We start from the raw sequence: 17,831 nt of genomic DNA on the forward strand, positions 1-17,831 counted from the left end.
AGAGAGAGAGAGAGAGAGAGAGAGAGAGAGAGAGAGAGAGAGAGAGAGAGAGAGAGAGAAAGAAATGGGCTCTGAAAGAAACCTTTAAGGAGACTAAGGTGAGGATCTCTTGGCCAGAAATAACAACTTGTGGTTTTTTTGGGAGAAGGGGGAGGCAGAGAAGGCAACTTTAACATCTTTCCAAAATGATGATAAATTCATATAAAAAATCTGGGTTTTAATCCAGATCCAGAGCAGCACAGCAGACAATTCATCAGGCAGCCAATTCACACATAGGGATGGAGCAGAAACACAGACGTTAACAAGACACCTGTGTCTACCAAATATCTATCTTCAAGAGCAGGATTCCCTCACTTATCACAGGTAGGCAAGGATGGTTCTGAAAAGGAACCGTGTTAACATCCCAGGCTAGTAACACAACAAGGGTGTCTATCTCCTTAAGGAGAGCATCACTGGGAGAATTAGATGCAGGGGTTTGCTGATCACAAGATAATCTTTGTAAAGTACTTAACTCAGTGCTTGGCACAGGTAGGTATTATAGAAATACAAATTATGATTATCATTAGAATTAAGAATCAGTGCTGAATGGTTTAAAACTTTAAAATAAAGGTAAATTTCTAAATTAATGTGTGTGGATCCAGGCACAGATTGGCTGTAAGGTTTGGAAGAAAGGGGTCTGATCTCAGCTGCATTTCCTAATTGATAAGACCCTTCAGCCTTCCATGGACCTGCCAAGGGGTCCAATGAAAAACAGATGACTGATGATACTCAAAATGAAAATTACTTGGTAGGGGTAGGGAAAAGATCAGATCTTCCCCTCCTTAAAGCACAGAAACTCCTGTATCTCAGAACAAAGGGCTACCCTTCACAACCAAGTACAGGAATCTGTTTCTCATCGGATTTCTTAAGGGACCAAGCTTATTTGTATCTCTTAAGATATAAAGCAAGGATAGATGATTATAGACAACTCTTTCTGTTAAATAATGACAAATGCTCTGTTGATGGCTTCTTTCCAATATCCCTATGAATCAAGGAGGAAGCAAGATGACCACTACTTAAGAAGCTGAACCTTCAGAGCAAAGTGGGCAGAGCATTTAAACAGGCTTCTTGATTTTTAATTCAGATGGTTTCAAAATTTTCTTGAGGGTGAGCCTAGAACTTAGACTTACCCTAAAGAGTTACACTAGATGGTAGTGGTCACATTCTTGAAACGTTACCCTGCTGGGCCCTGGTTAAATATGGGCAGGAAATCAGACTGTGTTCATATCTACCCTGGCCAAAATGGGTCCTCCTGTTTTTCCCATTTGACTGGAGGAAGGTCAGACTGTGTATCACAAAAGCTGTGGGCTGGTCAACTCAGCAGAAGTGAGTAGAAAAAAACACCAACCCCTCTCCAACAGCAATCTCAAAACAAAACTCTTGCTCTTTGGAGAAAGAACCCTGGGTCATTGGTAGATGAAAATCTCAAATGGATTGGGGGCCAGGGCTAGTGGCTAACACTTTGGGTGGCATCCTTAGGAATACTGAAGAAACCAAACCCCTACAAAGCTAAATCTCCACCCAAAGAAGAGCTGCAATGACATCCAGATGTGCCTTCTCCCCATGTAAAGAAGAAAAAGGGCTGCAGTAAAACAGTATCCTATGCCATACCATTAGCTGCTCATCTCCAGCTCTTTCTAAGCCATGTGGTAATCATAGTGGAGAGGGAAGAGAGAAGGGGTGGTGGCGGTGGGATCAGTGTTCTCCCTCTTTTTGTCTGAGAAAACGGCCAAAGCAGGTGCCATTTTTGGCCAATTCTGTCTGAATTACTCACTGGCTAGGCTCTAGGGAAAGACTGGTCTAGCATGAGGCTATTGATGTTTTGTCAACATGACCATGGTCTAGTGCGATTTTAAAAAACAAACCAGGGGCAGTCCTATTTCCAAAAGGCTTCTCTTTAAAAGAAACAGGAGGAATGTGACTCTGGCTCCCAGTGTGACTTTCCCCCTGGTTCTGGCATCATTATACCCTGGGTGTTATTGCTTGTGAATTCCAGTTTGATGACAGAAAAAGAGAACAGTGAAATCCCGAACAATCAAATTGGTCTTGGGAAAGTCTCCAGGAGACGGCTTCAGGGCTTGCACTTTTTAAAATAGATGATTTTGACATTCAACAACTTCATCTTTTTAGAAAGAGCAAGGACTAGATTTTCTCTGGGTCTTAATACACTTTGGACGTGCACGCAATATCACTCAGCAATGATGTCCTGAAAGCCAATGGAGCATGGATAATTTCTTCAGACATATATGCTGATTTCTAAAATCTATCCCACTGCCTAAATATTAGAGGTGAAGTCCTCATGGCTTTGTACTTTCTTTCCTTCTTTAAAAAGAGAGGTGATGGGGGCAGCAAAGTGGCTGAGAGGATAGAAAGTCAGGCCTAGAGACAGGAGGTCCTGGGTTCAAATCTGGACTCAGCCACTTCCTAGCTATGTGACTCTGGGCAAGTCACTTAACACCCATTGCCTCGTTCTTACTGATCTTCTGCCTTGGAAATGATTATTAGTACGGATTCTAAGAAAGAAGGTAAGGGTTTAAAAAAAAAAAGAAAAAGAGAGAGGTGATAAGGAGTAGGTCAGATGGGAATGTTCAGGAGCTGGGATCACTGACCTATGTCCATGGATGGTGGACTCACACCAATGAAACCAGAGATCATTAGAACTCTCAAAACTGATCAGGAAGCTTCCTGGGCCAAGGAAGGGGGAGGAGGTGAAGGATACAGACCTTTCGTGCACTCTTCCACATGTGCTTCATGTACGCATAAGTCACCTGAGGATGGACAGTTGGCAATGGATGGTCTAGCTGTCGAGAAGGGTCAACTCCCAGGAGTAATACCAATGTTTTATGAGCAAGAGCCTTGAAAATGAGATAGAGAATTGGTTCTAAACAGGTTTGGACTAAGAGTACTGTCCCCTTTTCTCCAGACCTCCTACTCATATCAGCCTTGGTGGGAAGCAGTTGAGTGGATAGTACTCACCAGTCTTCCACTCTTGCCACATAAACTTGCATATTTGAGCCAAGTTCTCATGTCCTCATGGGGATTGACAACAAGAGAACGAACCATAAGGATTCTCTGCCAATCTTCAACAATCCTCTGGCAGCCCTGGATGATGGTAGATTTACAAGTATGAATTAGTTTCTTCCCAGAGTTTCAATGTTCTGCTCTGCTTTCTCCCTCTACTCCCTCCTATCCCAATCCCCTAATAACAAATGAAATCCTTTATTGAATAGATTTAATTTTGCTATTTCCAGTTTTCTTAGTCTTAAAAGACTGAATAAGTATATAATCTAGTAATTCCCTTCTTGCATACAGTAGAAAAATGACTATATATTGCTAGCTAGCTAATTCTCTTTCTTTCTCAATTCAATAGAAGAAAAATAGACACATTCAGGCACATATGCAAGTTATTTTTAATTAAAAAAAATATTTGGGGCTAAATTGTTTCCATCACTTGCACTGCCTTATGAACAAACATTTCTGATGGGCCTACCTATCTTGATATGCCTGGTTATGCTTCAGTCATTGGACATAAAGTACAAGGAATGAGAAACAATCCGTAACTCAGGGAACTCACATTCCCACCAGGGAGAAAACCAGTATGTAGCTCAGGAATAAATAGCCGAATACAAGTAAAAAGAGATCTAAGCCATTAAAGACAAGCTAGTCAGATCAGCTGGGGCGGGGTGTGGGGGAGAAGTGAATCAATAAAAGCTTCATACAGAAGGAGGTGTCCAAGCTGCTTCTTAAGACAGAGAGGGATTCCATGAGGTAGAGATGATGCAGGGAGGGCATTTGAGGCATGATGGATGGTCATGGCAATAGCATGGAGACAGGAGATTTGGGAGGCATTTGAAAGAACATAAAGAAGGCCGGACTGGCTCATCCCATAGTGAGTGAGCAAGGGAAAGGTTAGGGTCAAGTTGTAAGGGCTAAATAGAGGAATTTCTACTTTATCCTAAGGGCAACAGGGTACCAGGAGAATCATGTGGCCATATTTGTGGTGAAGGAAAATCCCTCAACTGTGTTTAGGATGAAGTGGAGGCAGGGAGAGTCCAGAAGCAAGAAGGTTACCTGGGAGGCTCCTGCAATAATTGGGGTAAAAGATGATGAGGGACTGATTGAGGCAGTAGATATGGGGGAAGAAAGGGAGGAGGTATTTATTAAGCGTCTAATGTGGGCCTGGCACCATGCTAAGCATTTTATAAGTGGTATTTCACTGCTTCACAACATCCTTGTAAGCAAGTAACTAAGGGGCGAGATCCTCAGCTGAGGAGGGGGAGAAGTGGGAAAGCTGAGGGGAAATAGCTTCTGTGGGAAATGAGCTTCGGAATTGATTGGGGAGGAATGAAATGATTGCCTTAGTGAAGTGAGGCCCCAGATCTAGTGGATGGAATGAATTGGTAATGAAATTTAGTCAGCACAGCTGTGAATGGAGGAGGTAGATTATGGGAAGATTTTAGGGTTTGCCAAGAGATGAGTGGAGAGAGGACTAGGGTAGAAAGAATTTGAGAGCAGAGGGGACAAGCTAGAGATGGAATGGATAACTATAAAGGGAAAAGACTGGAAAATGCAGATGGCCCAGTCATAGGATCATAGCTTTGAGGCTGGAATGGATCTCTGAAGTCACCAAGTTCAACCCTCTCGTTTCACAGCTGAGAAAAAGGAGGCCAAGAGTCTTTGACTCTGCCAGGGCCAAACAGTTGGTCAGTATCTAAGGCAAAATTATAGCCTAGGTCCTGACTCCAAGTCCAACACTATCCACCACCTTCTTCTGTCCAAGTACTCTGCCCTCTCCTGCTGGGGAGGGGACCAACAACTTAATGACTCCCTCCTGTCCGTCACAATTCTAGGAAAAGTAACAATGTGAGCAAGAGCTTAGTTCAGCTTAGGTTTGTCACTTCTCCGCAGGGCCTCAGTGTCCTCCTCTGTAGATTAAGGGAGCAGGAATTGATAAGTCTTTAGAACAGATCCCAGCTCTAGGATTCTATGAATTGGTGAACTTTTGACTTGTAGGAGCAGAGCTCTGAAAGGCAGTTCTCTAGCCACAACAGCTCCTTCTATTTTTGTAACATCCCTGAGATCAACCAAAGCCACATTTTCACACCATATGTCATGCTTTATTATGGGGCCTGGGCCACAGTGTCTTTCCAACCCAAGAAGTAAGAAAACAATAGTGTTTATAAAGTCAGAAAAACAGAAAGTACAAAGAGTGATTTTGTTGTTATTGCATTCTATTTTTGGTCAGTTTCTCCCAGATGCTAAAATAATTTGGCCCTTTCTAATTATGGCTTAGGGAGACCATGTTGGATAGAGCCTCCTGGAGACAGGCATGAGCTCCACCCAGGACTGGCCCAGTGCTTTAACTTCTCAATCTGTATTGGGACAAAGTTTTCCTTTTTATACCATGAAGAAAATTATCAGTTCTCTGATTTGGACACTGTAGCACCCCAATCATTAGTGGCACTTAAAAGTGAGGGTGCATGTAAGTCAGAAAGGAAATATTTGCTTCATGGAACCTTTTTCCAGTGCTCAAAAACTTTCCACCAAAACATTCAGCAGGGATTCCATAATTACTAATAAAATGCTGTAAAAATGTAAAAGAACTGTATGTGCTTTTTTTCAGGACCATAAACAGCTATATTCATAGATGTCTCCTTGCCCAGGGCTGTCTTCCCTTTCCAGTGGAATGTGTTGGGGAGCCTGCTCAGTCAGAAAGCTCCATCCAGCTTCTTGCATGTCCCAGAAAGTCTAGAGCTGCCTCTGCTCAGCAGGCTGCAGATACAATAGGAATGGGCAGCAGGAGAGAACTTCTGGGGTGAGGGTAGGGGCTCCAGGTCCAGGTCCTTCTCAGTTCCAGAAGAAGGTAAGAGGTTTCAGGAGATAATGTCTGATCTTTGTGTGCTCACTTACTACCCTTAGCCAAGCAATGGAAAGATCTTTTTGTCATCAAAGGACCTGCCTCAAAACACAAACCAAGGAATTCAAGAAGCATGACTTGGCAACCTGTGTTCATTCAGATGGTCTAAGTGATGTAAGAAACATGAGGAAGAGCCCCTTCCAAGTGAGAGACCTTTTAGTGAAAATTGGCCTAGCAGCAGGAGTGGCAAGATGGCAACCTAGGGCATTTTGAGCTGAGGTAGCTTCTAAATGGATATAACATCCTACCAGAAAGCTTGGGGAATGGTCCAGAGGTGGCCAGCTGAGGGCATACACCTCTTCCACATATTGGGTGGTGAGAATTCTAAGTTCAGGCCTAACTACCACCCTTTGTTTTTCCTCTACTAGTCCATCCATAAGTGCCAGACAGAGAAAAAGTTGTCTGAAGTCCACAGGAATGTTAACTAGAGGAGGCCAGATGGAGACTGGGTCCTCTGTCCTTAGAAGGCCTCTGCAGAATTTTGCTTTGAATCTATGATTGTGTAAGTGCTATGAAGGCAGGCAAAGTACCTATCCGAGCTAAACTCTATTTCCCCCAGCCCTTGGCCCAGTGTTTCATTGATATTTATTGCCTTAAATATATGTTCAGCATTTTGTAGCAATGGCAAGATTAAGGGGGAAGAAAAGAGGGGGTTCAAGGGGTCCCACCCCAATAGACAAGCCAGTCTACTTCTTCTCACAGACTTCCTTACCTGCAGCCTCTCCCACCAGATCTGGCGGATGATCTCTCGCCGTTCAGGGACAAGTTTATACTGGATAACTTCCTCTAGTTCGGACAGCATATGGCAGGAAACCATTGCCTGAAGGAAGCAAAGCACATTCCATCTTAATCACTGCATGAAGAATCCAGAACAGAGGATTAAGCTTAAATCAGCCCTTCTGATGTCAGGTTTTCTGCCGACAGGCACATAAGCCCAACAGCTCATTTTGTGGAGACACTGCAAATGAACCAAGAGAAGGAAGGTATCTTGAGAGTCTTGCACTCACCCCATAGGCCCGGCTGTAGCTTTCTCCTGCCATGGCTGTTAGCTCAGCATCCAGCAGGTCCCTGGCTTTGTCAATGCACTAGAAGAAAGTGAAAAATAAACTCACTGAAACTGGGCTCTGGATTCAGGATGCTTGAGTCACTGCTATTACTTCAGGGCTCCCCACAACTAGGGCACAGAGAACAGAGAGACCTCCCCATCCCAGCTCACTACTCCTCAGTGGGGCAGTGGGAGAGAATTCACCCAAGAGGGAAAGAAACCTCTTCTTAGGCTTGAATGCCTTGAAAAACGAGTCAGCTCACCACCCAAGAAGAAAATATGAGGTGAATCTCCTGAGACATGAGGAATTTATCCAAACTCGGGAGAGGCTGGTAACCAAGCAATAGTAAAACCACTGTGGACATGGGGGACTCTTTGCTCAGTGCTTCCCCACCTGGTGGCTAGTCCCTGCACTGCCACAAGTCATATTCTCTCAAGGACCTGGTAGGACCTCTTGGAGAGTTGCCACAATCATGTGAGGGGTGAGATTCTCCAGACTTAGCCAGGCTACATATGACTTGGTCCTGGATCCAGTCTCAAAGCCTTTCCAGCTTAGCGGGACCAGTCAGAGTTTGTATTCAAGAGAACAGCTTCAAGAACTAAGGATTACTTTTGGGCCATGATGCCATTGGAGTTGAACTTTAGTTGGGGCTACAGGATGATCAATGCTTTTCATTTTCTGGAGCAGTTGTCTTTGCATTATGGCTTATCCATACTATTTCCTGATTATGTAGTTAGAAAACAAATAGGCTGAAGCTTTGTTCACTACATGAATCACCTCTTCATTTGGCATTCAGATTTACTATACCTGCATGCCTCTGTAATGGGCACAGTAGGCCCCAGATCCCTCCACGTACAGAGGAGCCTCTCCACCTCTTAATGACCAATATGAGCCTCAACTACTCCTTCAAATACACAGGAGTCCCGGGTATAGCCATGGAACTGCAGCTCAATCCTAGTCTGGTGCCATCAATTTAAAAACCTCTCATCCATAGCTTTTCCTTTTTTAAATGTTTAAGGTTAATTACCAAGCCCTCATCCCTTAAGTGCTCAGATCATTTATCCATGCACCTTATCCAGAGCACGTCTGAGGCCTGACAGGGTTGATTTGATTACTCCATTATCTAATTCTGCAAGTCAGCACAGAATTTTCAAATAAAGTGTCAGCTTCCCTGGAAAGTAATCGACATATAAAACAACTGTATGGCCAAAAATGGACCAGGGATTGATATTTGCCACAATGTGAGCCTATTCATTCACTCCCTGATTTCTACTCAGAAAAACTAACTCTCCAAGGGAAGCTAGGACAAAGATTACAAAAAGGGAGGCAACCTCCAAGGGCCTAAGTGGTCCCTATCTGGGCAATCATGTGACCCTCTGCTTTGCCGGATATAATGCTCAGAGCTCTTTTTTTTTTTTAACCCTTGTACTTCGGTGTATTGTCTCATAGGTGGAAGATTGGTAAGGGTGGGCAATGGGGGTCAAGTGACTTGCCCAGGGTCACACAGCTGGGAAGCGGCTGAGGCCGGGTTTGAACCTAGGACCTCCTGTCTCTAGGCCTGACTCTCACTCCACTGAGCTACCCAGCTGCCCATCAGAGCTCTTTTTTTAAAAAAAACCCTTACCTTCTGTCTTGGAATTGTTACTAAGAATCTGTTCCAAGGCAGAAGAGCGATAAGGGCTGGGGTTTAAGTGACTTGTCCAGGGTCACATAGCTAGGATATATCTGAGGCCAGATTTGAAACTAGGACTTCCCATTTCCAGGCCTGTCTACTGTGTCACCTAGCTACCCTCAGAGTTCTTTCCAGTAAGTTCTATTTCACAGAGCAGAGAGACCCAAGAATGGAAAAGATCATGGGTGTCTCTAGGCCTAAAGTGAACTACTCCCATGAAGGAACCCTCATTAGGCTCAGGAGAGTAGGGTAAGGGGCTTTGGCCTTTGAAATCATCTGGTCCCCACTGGCTTCGGGTACAGGATCCAAAGTATAGGCCATTGGAAAGGAGACCATCCAGGGGACTGAAAGAGGAAAACACCAGGGTTTAGAAGGAATGGGAAGGGTATGGACGTGCTTGTGAAAACACAAAATCTTTTGCAGCCTCCTAGACTTCTCAGCTGGATAAAGATGGACCTTTTATCAGCACCCCTACCTAAAACTGGGTTTCAAGGGCGGATGAAGAAGATGACTTCACCTCCATAAACCTGTCAGGTGAAATGTGTTAGGGAGGTGGGTTTTTACCTGTTGAGCCAATGAGAAGAGGTCCTGATGCAGGGCCAGCACGGCTCTGTAGAAAGCCCCATCGTGGGTGTCCCGGGGGATCATGCAGGTATACTCCTCCATACTATCCCACTGACCTATACCAACAGCAGAGGAAGCAACTGAGCTATGCCTTCTCACTAGGCCCAGGCCTCACAAACAAGTGAACCCAACATGTCTTGATATGCCAAGTGCCCAAACACTCCTTGACTCTAAGGGCCAAGGGGGCAGGTTTCTGACCCTACCAACAACAGGATGGCAAGTCTTCTTACCATAAAGAGGCTTAAGATGGCCTTGGGAAACCAAAGAAAATCCAAATGCCAGCCAATGGGTTGTTACATGGATGAGGCACTGGATTGAACAAAAAGCCTGCTCACTGGGCTTGGGCAACCTCTTTCTCTTCTTGAAGGGAGGTAGAAGATATTTGGGGAGGCTCTCAGAAAGCAATGGAAAGATAGGCTAGGTCATAGCACAGAGGGCCTTATGCCATGCTAGGCACTTGATGGCTGGGGAAAAAAAAAAGACTAGCCAGGAAGAGTTATTCACTTCCCCGAGGGGAATGAACAGACATCAAACCCCAGTATTTCCAAAGCCATCTGCAGAAGAGATATTGGCTTCATTAGCTGCAAACTGTAGGGCTGCCAATTTTACAAGGCATTTCCCTGACTTTAACTCAGGAACGTCAGCTCATCCATTCTCCCTGCCCCTGGGCAAAAAGCAAATAGTGAAAGATGACTCGTCAGGAAGCAATTTGTTTTTGAAAAATGTTTTGGAGAGATCCCAGTGTTCACTAAAGGAAAGAGACAAGCTTTGTGACTTAAGTGAGCCTGAAGAGAGGTGAAAGTGAAGCGATTTTCTTCTGGGTACCACAGGGAAAGGACCCATGACCTAGAGCCCCCCTCCCCACCCCACTGGACTTCTTTGGACTGGACGTTATTTATCGTCATCAGTCCAGGACCTAGTGCCACAAAGCTGCTGATGACAGTGAAGGCTCAAGCCTCTTGACTTGTCTATTCTGTTGTTTGGTCATTTCACCAAGGTCTTTTTAGTTACTTGAAATCACCTAGCACAGAGAATTCTGATGCTTTGGTAGATCTGGCATTTGCCTATGGTTCTAGAGACTATGTTTTACCTAAACCCCAAGCAGCTGCAGCAGCCATCCGGGCCATTTTGGCTTGTATCTCATCATTGACCAGGGTCCACTTTTCACAGCACTGCTGATGGAGCTGCCCCCTTAAGGAAGAGAAAATCAAGTCTCAGTTTAGGCTAATAGAAACCATGGCTGGAGGTTGCCAGCCTACCTTTCCAAATACTCAGTGGGGTAAGACTTAGGGAAGGTCGAGTATTAACAGAAGACATGGGGTGGGGTTTAACTAGGCTTAAAAATCCCTCAAGTGGAGGTTCTCATAGGCCCATTTCAAAGGAAGTAAATCATCTCTTCTATATCCTGATTACTTGAATTATGTCATTCATTGGGAGGGTGAGCTCCCCTTCTCCAAGAAGCCTTACTGCCCTCAGCAAAATCTCTTTATATTCATTTTGAACAGATGCCAATATACATACAGATGGTAGTCTCCCTTGAGAGAATGTAAGCTCTTTGAGGGCAAGGACTGTTTTGCTTCTGTCTTTGTATCCTCAGTAGCTGGCACACTATAGGTGCTTAACACACGTTTGTTGATATTGCACAGTCTTTAGTAGCTGAGGTGCTTCTGAAATGTAAAAGCATCACCCCTGCTGGCAAAGAACATGGGGATCTCTTCCCTTATGGTAGGCCTGCAGGGTTGCAATGTGAGGATGTATGTGCTTGGACATACAGAGTAGGGTCATGGGCATCAGGAATTATGGAATTTAAGGGATGAATTCTAGTGAGGTCTGGGTCAAGGAAATAACCCCCCAAAATGAAATAAGTATCCCAGGTATGGAGTAACTTCATGAAAGCCTACATTTAGAAGTCCGTTAAAGTTGCTTACTTTCATACACAGCCTTTGAGCTCTCAGAATAAGGTTGAAATAGGACAGAAATGGTTAGACACATGGTCTTCACTCATTACCCAATGAGTTTATAGTCAATAATTTAATTAACTAAAACCAGATCATCTGGTAGAATGAGTGGAAAACCTTCTCAAGAGAGAGGACCACATTACAGAATTATAGAATCTCTTATTTGGATAGGATCTCAAAGATGGTTGAGCTGCTATGGGACAGTTAAAAGAATGCTGGGCTTGGATTCAAATCCTTACACCATGTCATTTACCACCTGTGTAAATGGATAAGTGACTTAATGGCCTGGGCTCTTATAAGCATCACTGTCCAAAATCCATCAATCAATAAACATTTATTTAGCACTCACTATGTGCTAAGCATTCTGCTAAGCACTAGAAAGCAGTGACTTAGGTCTCTTTGAAATAAGGAAAGCCAGGGATACAAATACTTTGGTTTAATAGAGAAGTGAGACAAGAAAGCATAAAGGGAGACACTCAATCACAATGTGTCCAGAGCATTTGCTAACGTGTGAGGAAGCATGATAGGGTGTAGTTATAGTAATTATCTCTCTGTTTGCTGAAACTAAGAAAAAAAGAGTAAATATTCAATTTTCCAAACAGAAGACTGAAGTCAGTTTTGCACAGGCCCAGGGTTGGTAGGCTGGCTTTAAGAAAAAAGACCAAATCTATTCTGGTTGGTTCATTTTTGGTACCAGTCGGCCTGGTGACAGGACTGGGTTAGGTGATATAGGAAGGCCTCTTCTACCTCTAGGGCTTATGAATATGATTTTTTTAAGGCTTATGGGTATATCGAATTTGGATGCTAGGGGAGGCTGGCCTTCGCCTCTGGAAGTCATGTCAGTCTCTTTATCTTCTCTATAGCTTACAAACAGGCCCCAGGCTAGAGATGTAGCACCTCTCCTTCCAGATGTGAGGGCAAGTTCCAAGGCTGAACAATAAATCAGAACTGAAGACAGAGACACAGGAAAATGCCTGGGGATGCCAGGCAACAGAGAGGGAACCCCAAATAAAGGCAATGCTTTTAAGAGAAAGGTCTTATCTGGGATGACAGTAAGGATCCAGCAAGTACAAAGACCTAGAGGGTGGGGAGGGAGTGAAAAGGAAGAGGACCCAGTACAATACAATCTGATTTATGCAGTTCTGATATCAAAACCAGAGAGATACAAAGAATTCCTCATAAGGGGAATCATAAGGCAAAAGGCACCTCCTTTTAGAAGCCATCCCCTGACTGGTTATCTCAGAGAGCTTTCCCTTTTTCTGTTTTGGGTTGTTCTACACAACATTTAGTGAGCTTGCTTATCTGATTCAGAGCTTCCCCAATGGCTCAGTGTTTGCTTGGTCCATCACAGGTCTGCCTTGGCTTGGGGTGCTACCTGCTCCCTGAGATGGAGCCTATCTCTTGCAGATACAAGATCAATATGGGGAAGAGAGCCTTGGAAAATAGTGCAGGGAACCTACAGCAGGTACCTGATATATGATAATGATAATAAATGACGTGTCAAAAGGGGCAATATTTCATGTTTTGAACTGGAGAAAAATAGGTTACTGTTTGGGTGACATTTTAAAGAGACAGTGAAAGAGATGTACTTCCTAGATGCTGATAGGGTGGGGGCTGCCCAGCACCACTCATAGCAGGGTTGGATGGGACACAAATCACAGGAGGTCCCTCTCGGTGTGTCCTGTTAAGGGAGAAACCAGTCCAAAACAGACTTATTCTCTTTCCTGCTAGACTCATGAATTATTTCTGTTGAGGGCACCACTCTGCTTCCAGTGTCCCAGGCATGAAACCTTGAAACTCTTGGTTCCTTGTTCTTCCTCATCCAACAGATGTCAAATTTTGTCATTTCTACAAAATCTTCTACCCATGTCCCCCTCTCTCCACTCTGTTTCAAGCCTTTATCCCCTCTTGCCTCCACAACTGTAACAGCCTTCTTACCTGGCCATCCTCCAAACAACTACCAAAGCCCAGGTCTGTCTTCCTCTCCTGCTCAAAAAGCTCAAAAACCTTTTACTCCTAGAATTAAATATAAACTCCGTGGTTTGACTTTTAAAAGCTCTTCAGAAGCCGGCCCTAGTCTCCCTGCTCAGATTTACTGTACATCACTGTTCTTGTCCATGCACTCTATGATCCAGCCAAACTGGCTTTCTTGCTATTCCTCACCTATGGTGGTATATATCTCACCTCCTTCCCTTTGCATGGGCTTTCCCCACGCTCAGAATGCACTCCCCTTCCTCACCTTTGCTTCTCAGAATTGCTATCTTCCTTCAATGCTTGGTTCAAGAACTGGCTAATATATTTAGCCTTCCTGATCCCCTACTTACTGACGTCTCTTCCACTGACCCAGAATTTACCTTGTTTTCACTTTGCACATTCTTATATATAAGTACATGTTATCTCTCTCTATCAAATGGATATATAAGTACATGTTATCTCTCTCTATCAAATGGAAACTTCCTGAGGGGAGGGATTTGTTTCATTTTTTGCTTTGAAACAGCACCCGGCTCCAGTGCATAATAAAAGCTTAGTGACTGAGTGGTGGATGATAAATCTCTGCAATAGACTTTTACTGATCAGTTTCCTTCACATGATCAAAGGACTCTGCCTGCACATGTGTGTGGTTCTGACTTGAGAAAGAAGTGGGCTGGCCTCTCACTATCTCCACATGGGCGCACCAGTCTTTTTACTTTCTTTCAAAGATTAGAAAACAAACATTAGGACTTGGAATTTAACTTTTCTCTACGGATTACAGCCTGTTTTAAGGTCTTTCCAAAAAAGATGCTCTTGTGCTCAATACCTGTGAGTGAACTGAAAAAGAACAGTTGATTGATAGATCTTTGTGACATCCTCAGTCAATAAACTTCTTACTCTTTGAACCAATAATACCACCACTAGGCATTTAGTACTAAGGTCAAAAATAAGGAAAAGGTCCTATAAATGTCAAAATATTTTTTGCTGCACTATCCAGAAATTGGGCACATCCAGAAACTGGTAACCCATAGATACTCATATGGTAATGCCTGAACAAACTGCTATATGAACATAATAGAATTTTATTCTGCTGTAAGAAATGATAACTATGAAGAATTCAGAGAAGCTTGAGAAGATTTCTACAAATTGATGCAGAGTAAAGAAAGCAGAACCAAGAGGATAGTCTATAATAAAGTAAAGGCAAACATTTCATGCAGACTTCAGAAATCTGAACAATGCCATGAACAATCTTAACTTAAGACTAATGGGGATGAAACCTAATTCTAATCTGTAGAGAGGTGGTGGACCACAGGTGTGAAATGAGGTACAACTATCAAACATGATCAATCAGTATCACTTAATTTTGTTAAACTGTAGTCATAAGACAGGGTTTTATTGGGATGGGAAGGGGGCAGGGTGGGGCTGGTTTTGGGTAATGATGATGTTATTTAGAAGACCAAGTCAAATGAGATTGAGATGGGGATTTAACTAATGAGTGGCTTTAAGAGTCAAACAGCTCATTCATCTCATCATTTCAGCTTACCACTCTCCTAAAGCTTCCAGGCAGCGCATCCGGCCCAGCATTAGTTCAGGGTCATCTTTGTTTGTGTCCATCTTTTTATCATAGGCGACCAGGGCATCTTCCCATTCATGGAGTTTCTCATACCAGGTAGCTTGGATCTCCTGTCAGGTGGGGAAGACAAAGAGGTGCTTCAGTTGCCATTTAGGTGCTAAAGGAGTTTGCGGTAGGTACAACACTGTACACCACACATTCTTCTTAGGTATTGGACTGTAGATTTGATTTGAATAGCACATTGTGGATGACATTTAATTTCCTGGTTTATTCAAGTCTGTGTTTGGGCAAAGAGTTTCAACATACTTGGAGGCATCTGACTTGGTCTAGGTCTGAAATGCTGATGCTCCTGTATAATGTCAGAAATGATTCCAGGATAGTCTGGGAGTACATGCTGGCCTGTCTTTCTTCTCCCACACCTCCCTTACTTCTAGGCCCAAGTCACCAGAGCAGTAGGATATGGGACCCGGAGGCTGGGGAGGGGTGGAAGGGCAGCCATTCTCTGGGGACAGCAGACACTGGGCAATGCTGCCAGAGCCTCACTGGTATAAGTGCTAGTGCGTGGTCAGGTAGTGGGAGTGACAATTCCTGTCTGGGTATTGTGGTCTAACCTCCCAACTCTAGAAGTCAGGCTTTGGTTTGCATGATCCTTGGCCATCAATGAGCACACATGTGCTGGAGCAGAAATCATACTCTTTTAGCTCTTTAATCCATGGGTTTCTCCTGAATGGATTCTAACTTTGAGGAAATAAAAGAAGTATGCTTGGAAATCTTTGCAGATTTTTTCCCCTGTCTCTGGATGCTCTGCCAATGTTCCCTTTCACTGAGTCCTTGGCAGCTCTGATTGGGGCAGAGACCAGAGGATGAATTCCAGGATGATCCTATGGGTCTTGGGCAAAGCTGGTGCCACGATGAAACTCAGAGTCCTCCACGTGAGCAGTATAGAGTCAAGTGGAGTCTTAAAGCAACAGAACTTGACTCTCAGGGGCAACAGGAGCCTGGCTTGTTTTAATGTACTTTTTCTGCCTTTTCCCCACCTCTGCCCCTCCCTTCACATTCCCATCTGAGTTTATCTTTTGGGCTCTGATACCACCAGCTCAAGAACTTCTACAGAGAGATGCCAGATGCTGCCCGGAGATTTGCTCTTAAATAATATGGTTCTGTGTGGACAATGTAATCCTGGACCTAACTTGGAAAACAGAAGCACCAACAGATGCTGAAATGTCTCAAAGAGCTTTCAGAAGTCTTCATAAAATTAAATCCCTAGTTATCCCCAGGCTTGTCCCTGAAGAAGAATGAGAAAAACCCTTCCCTCCTTCTCTGAAGAGGTGGGAGACTATGGGTGCAGAAGAAGATGTATATCATCAACTCCAGCTAATCTGTGGGTGTATTTGGTCGAATTTCTTTTTATTATTTATTAAAGGATGGTTTCATATGGGATGTCCTGGATTCAAATGCTAGACACTTCCTAGCTGTGTGACTCTGGGCAAATCACTTAATCCCAATTGTCTAGCCCTTACTGTTCTTCTATCTTGGAACCAATTCTAAGCCAGAAGGTTAGGGCTTAAACAAAATGAAATAAAGGGAGAGTTTTTTGGAAAAGGAGAGATATATTTTGGAGTGAAGGTGGTATAAAAACAAGAGTTGACAAAAATTAAAAGACCAATTCAAATGCCCCCTTTCTCTATGAAGGTTTTCATGACTCCCCAGCTAGGAACTCTGATCTTCTAGGACAAACACTTAGAAGACCTCTTGTACCTTGCTTGTGTCCTTTTCTGTGGAAGGGGGAAGTAGGAGTTTCACGGTTTTCTTATCAGTACAAGACCCAAATGAAGGAAAGTGGAGGTTATAATCTTCCTTTTTCAAATGCAGTTCTAAGCAGATGCAAGCTAAGTTTGCACATGTATTTGCAAATCAACTGAAAACACTTCTGGGGCCTCTAATCTATGCCCAGGTACCCAGGGAATGAAATATCATTCTAAATATTTTTTAGCACCCATCCTCCATTCCCATAGGAGGCCAAAGCATAAACAAATGCAGCTGGACATTTGGGGCTCTGTTGCTGTAGGGGATCTGGGGAATGGTCAAGGAAAGGCATTTTTTTTTCTTCTAAGGTTCAGTGAAGGGGTTTGGGATGTGCGGTAAAAACTTCATATCTCTATATTAGAGCTGTAAAAAGAATTAAGACAATAAATGACTGGATACCACAGTTCTCTGTGTGCTGTCCTATCCCTCTACTAGTCTGTGAGCTCCTCAAGGAGAGGGACTAGAACTTATCCAGTATTTATATTTCCTCTACTCCCACAAGGCAATAAATTTGAGCTTGAGGTGAATCAGTAGTCTCCCACTATTCCTGAAGCCATTTTGTTTTATCAATATTTGCTGGAGTTGGGCATTTTGTTCATCCAACTGCCTACAATTCCCCACAGTTCAACTCTAGTTGACTTCTCTCCCATGCCAAGGCACAAAAGTGAAAAACTAGAGAAGATAAGCTGCAAGGAGATGACTTAAGCATTTAAATCATATAGCAGAATGTTCAGAAGAAAGTATATTACTGGCATTGTACTCTGTCAACAGCCCTGAATTCCCAGTGTGCTTCTGCATATTCCTGAACTTTCTAGGAGCAAGTATGTAGCAAGGGGACTTGGGTGATGGTCAGGTCAAATCAGGGAGGAGATAGAGGATGAGGAGGAGATGGAAGAGATGGAGGAGCTGGAGATGGAGGATGTGGAGGAGATGGAGAGGGGAAGGGAAGGGGGAGGAGGAGGGGAGCAGGAATCTGAGATTGCAGAAGACTGCAAAAACGGGAAGGTTTATGTGGGAAAACACACTGAGATCTAATGAAAAGGCCATTAGATCAATTGTGCTGAGAAAGAGCCAGGTTTGCCAAGAAACACAAACTGTTGCAGGTCTTAAAAGGCTTCAGTTTGCTAAACCTAATCCTTAAAAAGCAAACGAGGGGCTACTTCTTGGCAATGCTCCTTGAGGTAACAGTTTTCCATAGATCCTGGAGACCGAGCAAACTTTTACT

The 17,831-nt window shown here is 43.7% G+C and overlaps 1 protein-coding gene across 1 annotated transcript in view; it reads right to left on the bottom strand.

The window, feature by feature from the left end:
* MTOR (mechanistic target of rapamycin kinase) overlaps positions 1 to 17,831 on the bottom strand; it is a 112,173-nt gene that overhangs the window by 25,689 nt on the left and 68,653 nt on the right. The window contains exons 30-36 of the mRNA XM_044667737.1: positions 14,771 to 14,910; positions 10,389 to 10,489; positions 9,239 to 9,354; positions 6,964 to 7,041; positions 6,669 to 6,776; positions 3,016 to 3,141; positions 2,763 to 2,894 (exon numbers count right to left, since the gene is read on the bottom strand). Of these exons, the coding sequence (XP_044523672.1) occupies positions 2,763 to 2,894; positions 3,016 to 3,141; positions 6,669 to 6,776; positions 6,964 to 7,041; positions 9,239 to 9,354; positions 10,389 to 10,489; positions 14,771 to 14,910 (801 nt within the window). The remainder of the gene's footprint in view (positions 1 to 2,762; positions 2,895 to 3,015; positions 3,142 to 6,668; positions 6,777 to 6,963; positions 7,042 to 9,238; positions 9,355 to 10,388; positions 10,490 to 14,770; positions 14,911 to 17,831) is intronic.

Source organism: Gracilinanus agilis, chromosome 3 (assembly GCF_016433145.1).
Source record: "Gracilinanus agilis isolate LMUSP501 chromosome 3, AgileGrace, whole genome shotgun sequence".
Lineage (NCBI taxonomy): Eukaryota > Metazoa > Chordata > Mammalia > Didelphimorphia > Didelphidae > Gracilinanus > Gracilinanus agilis.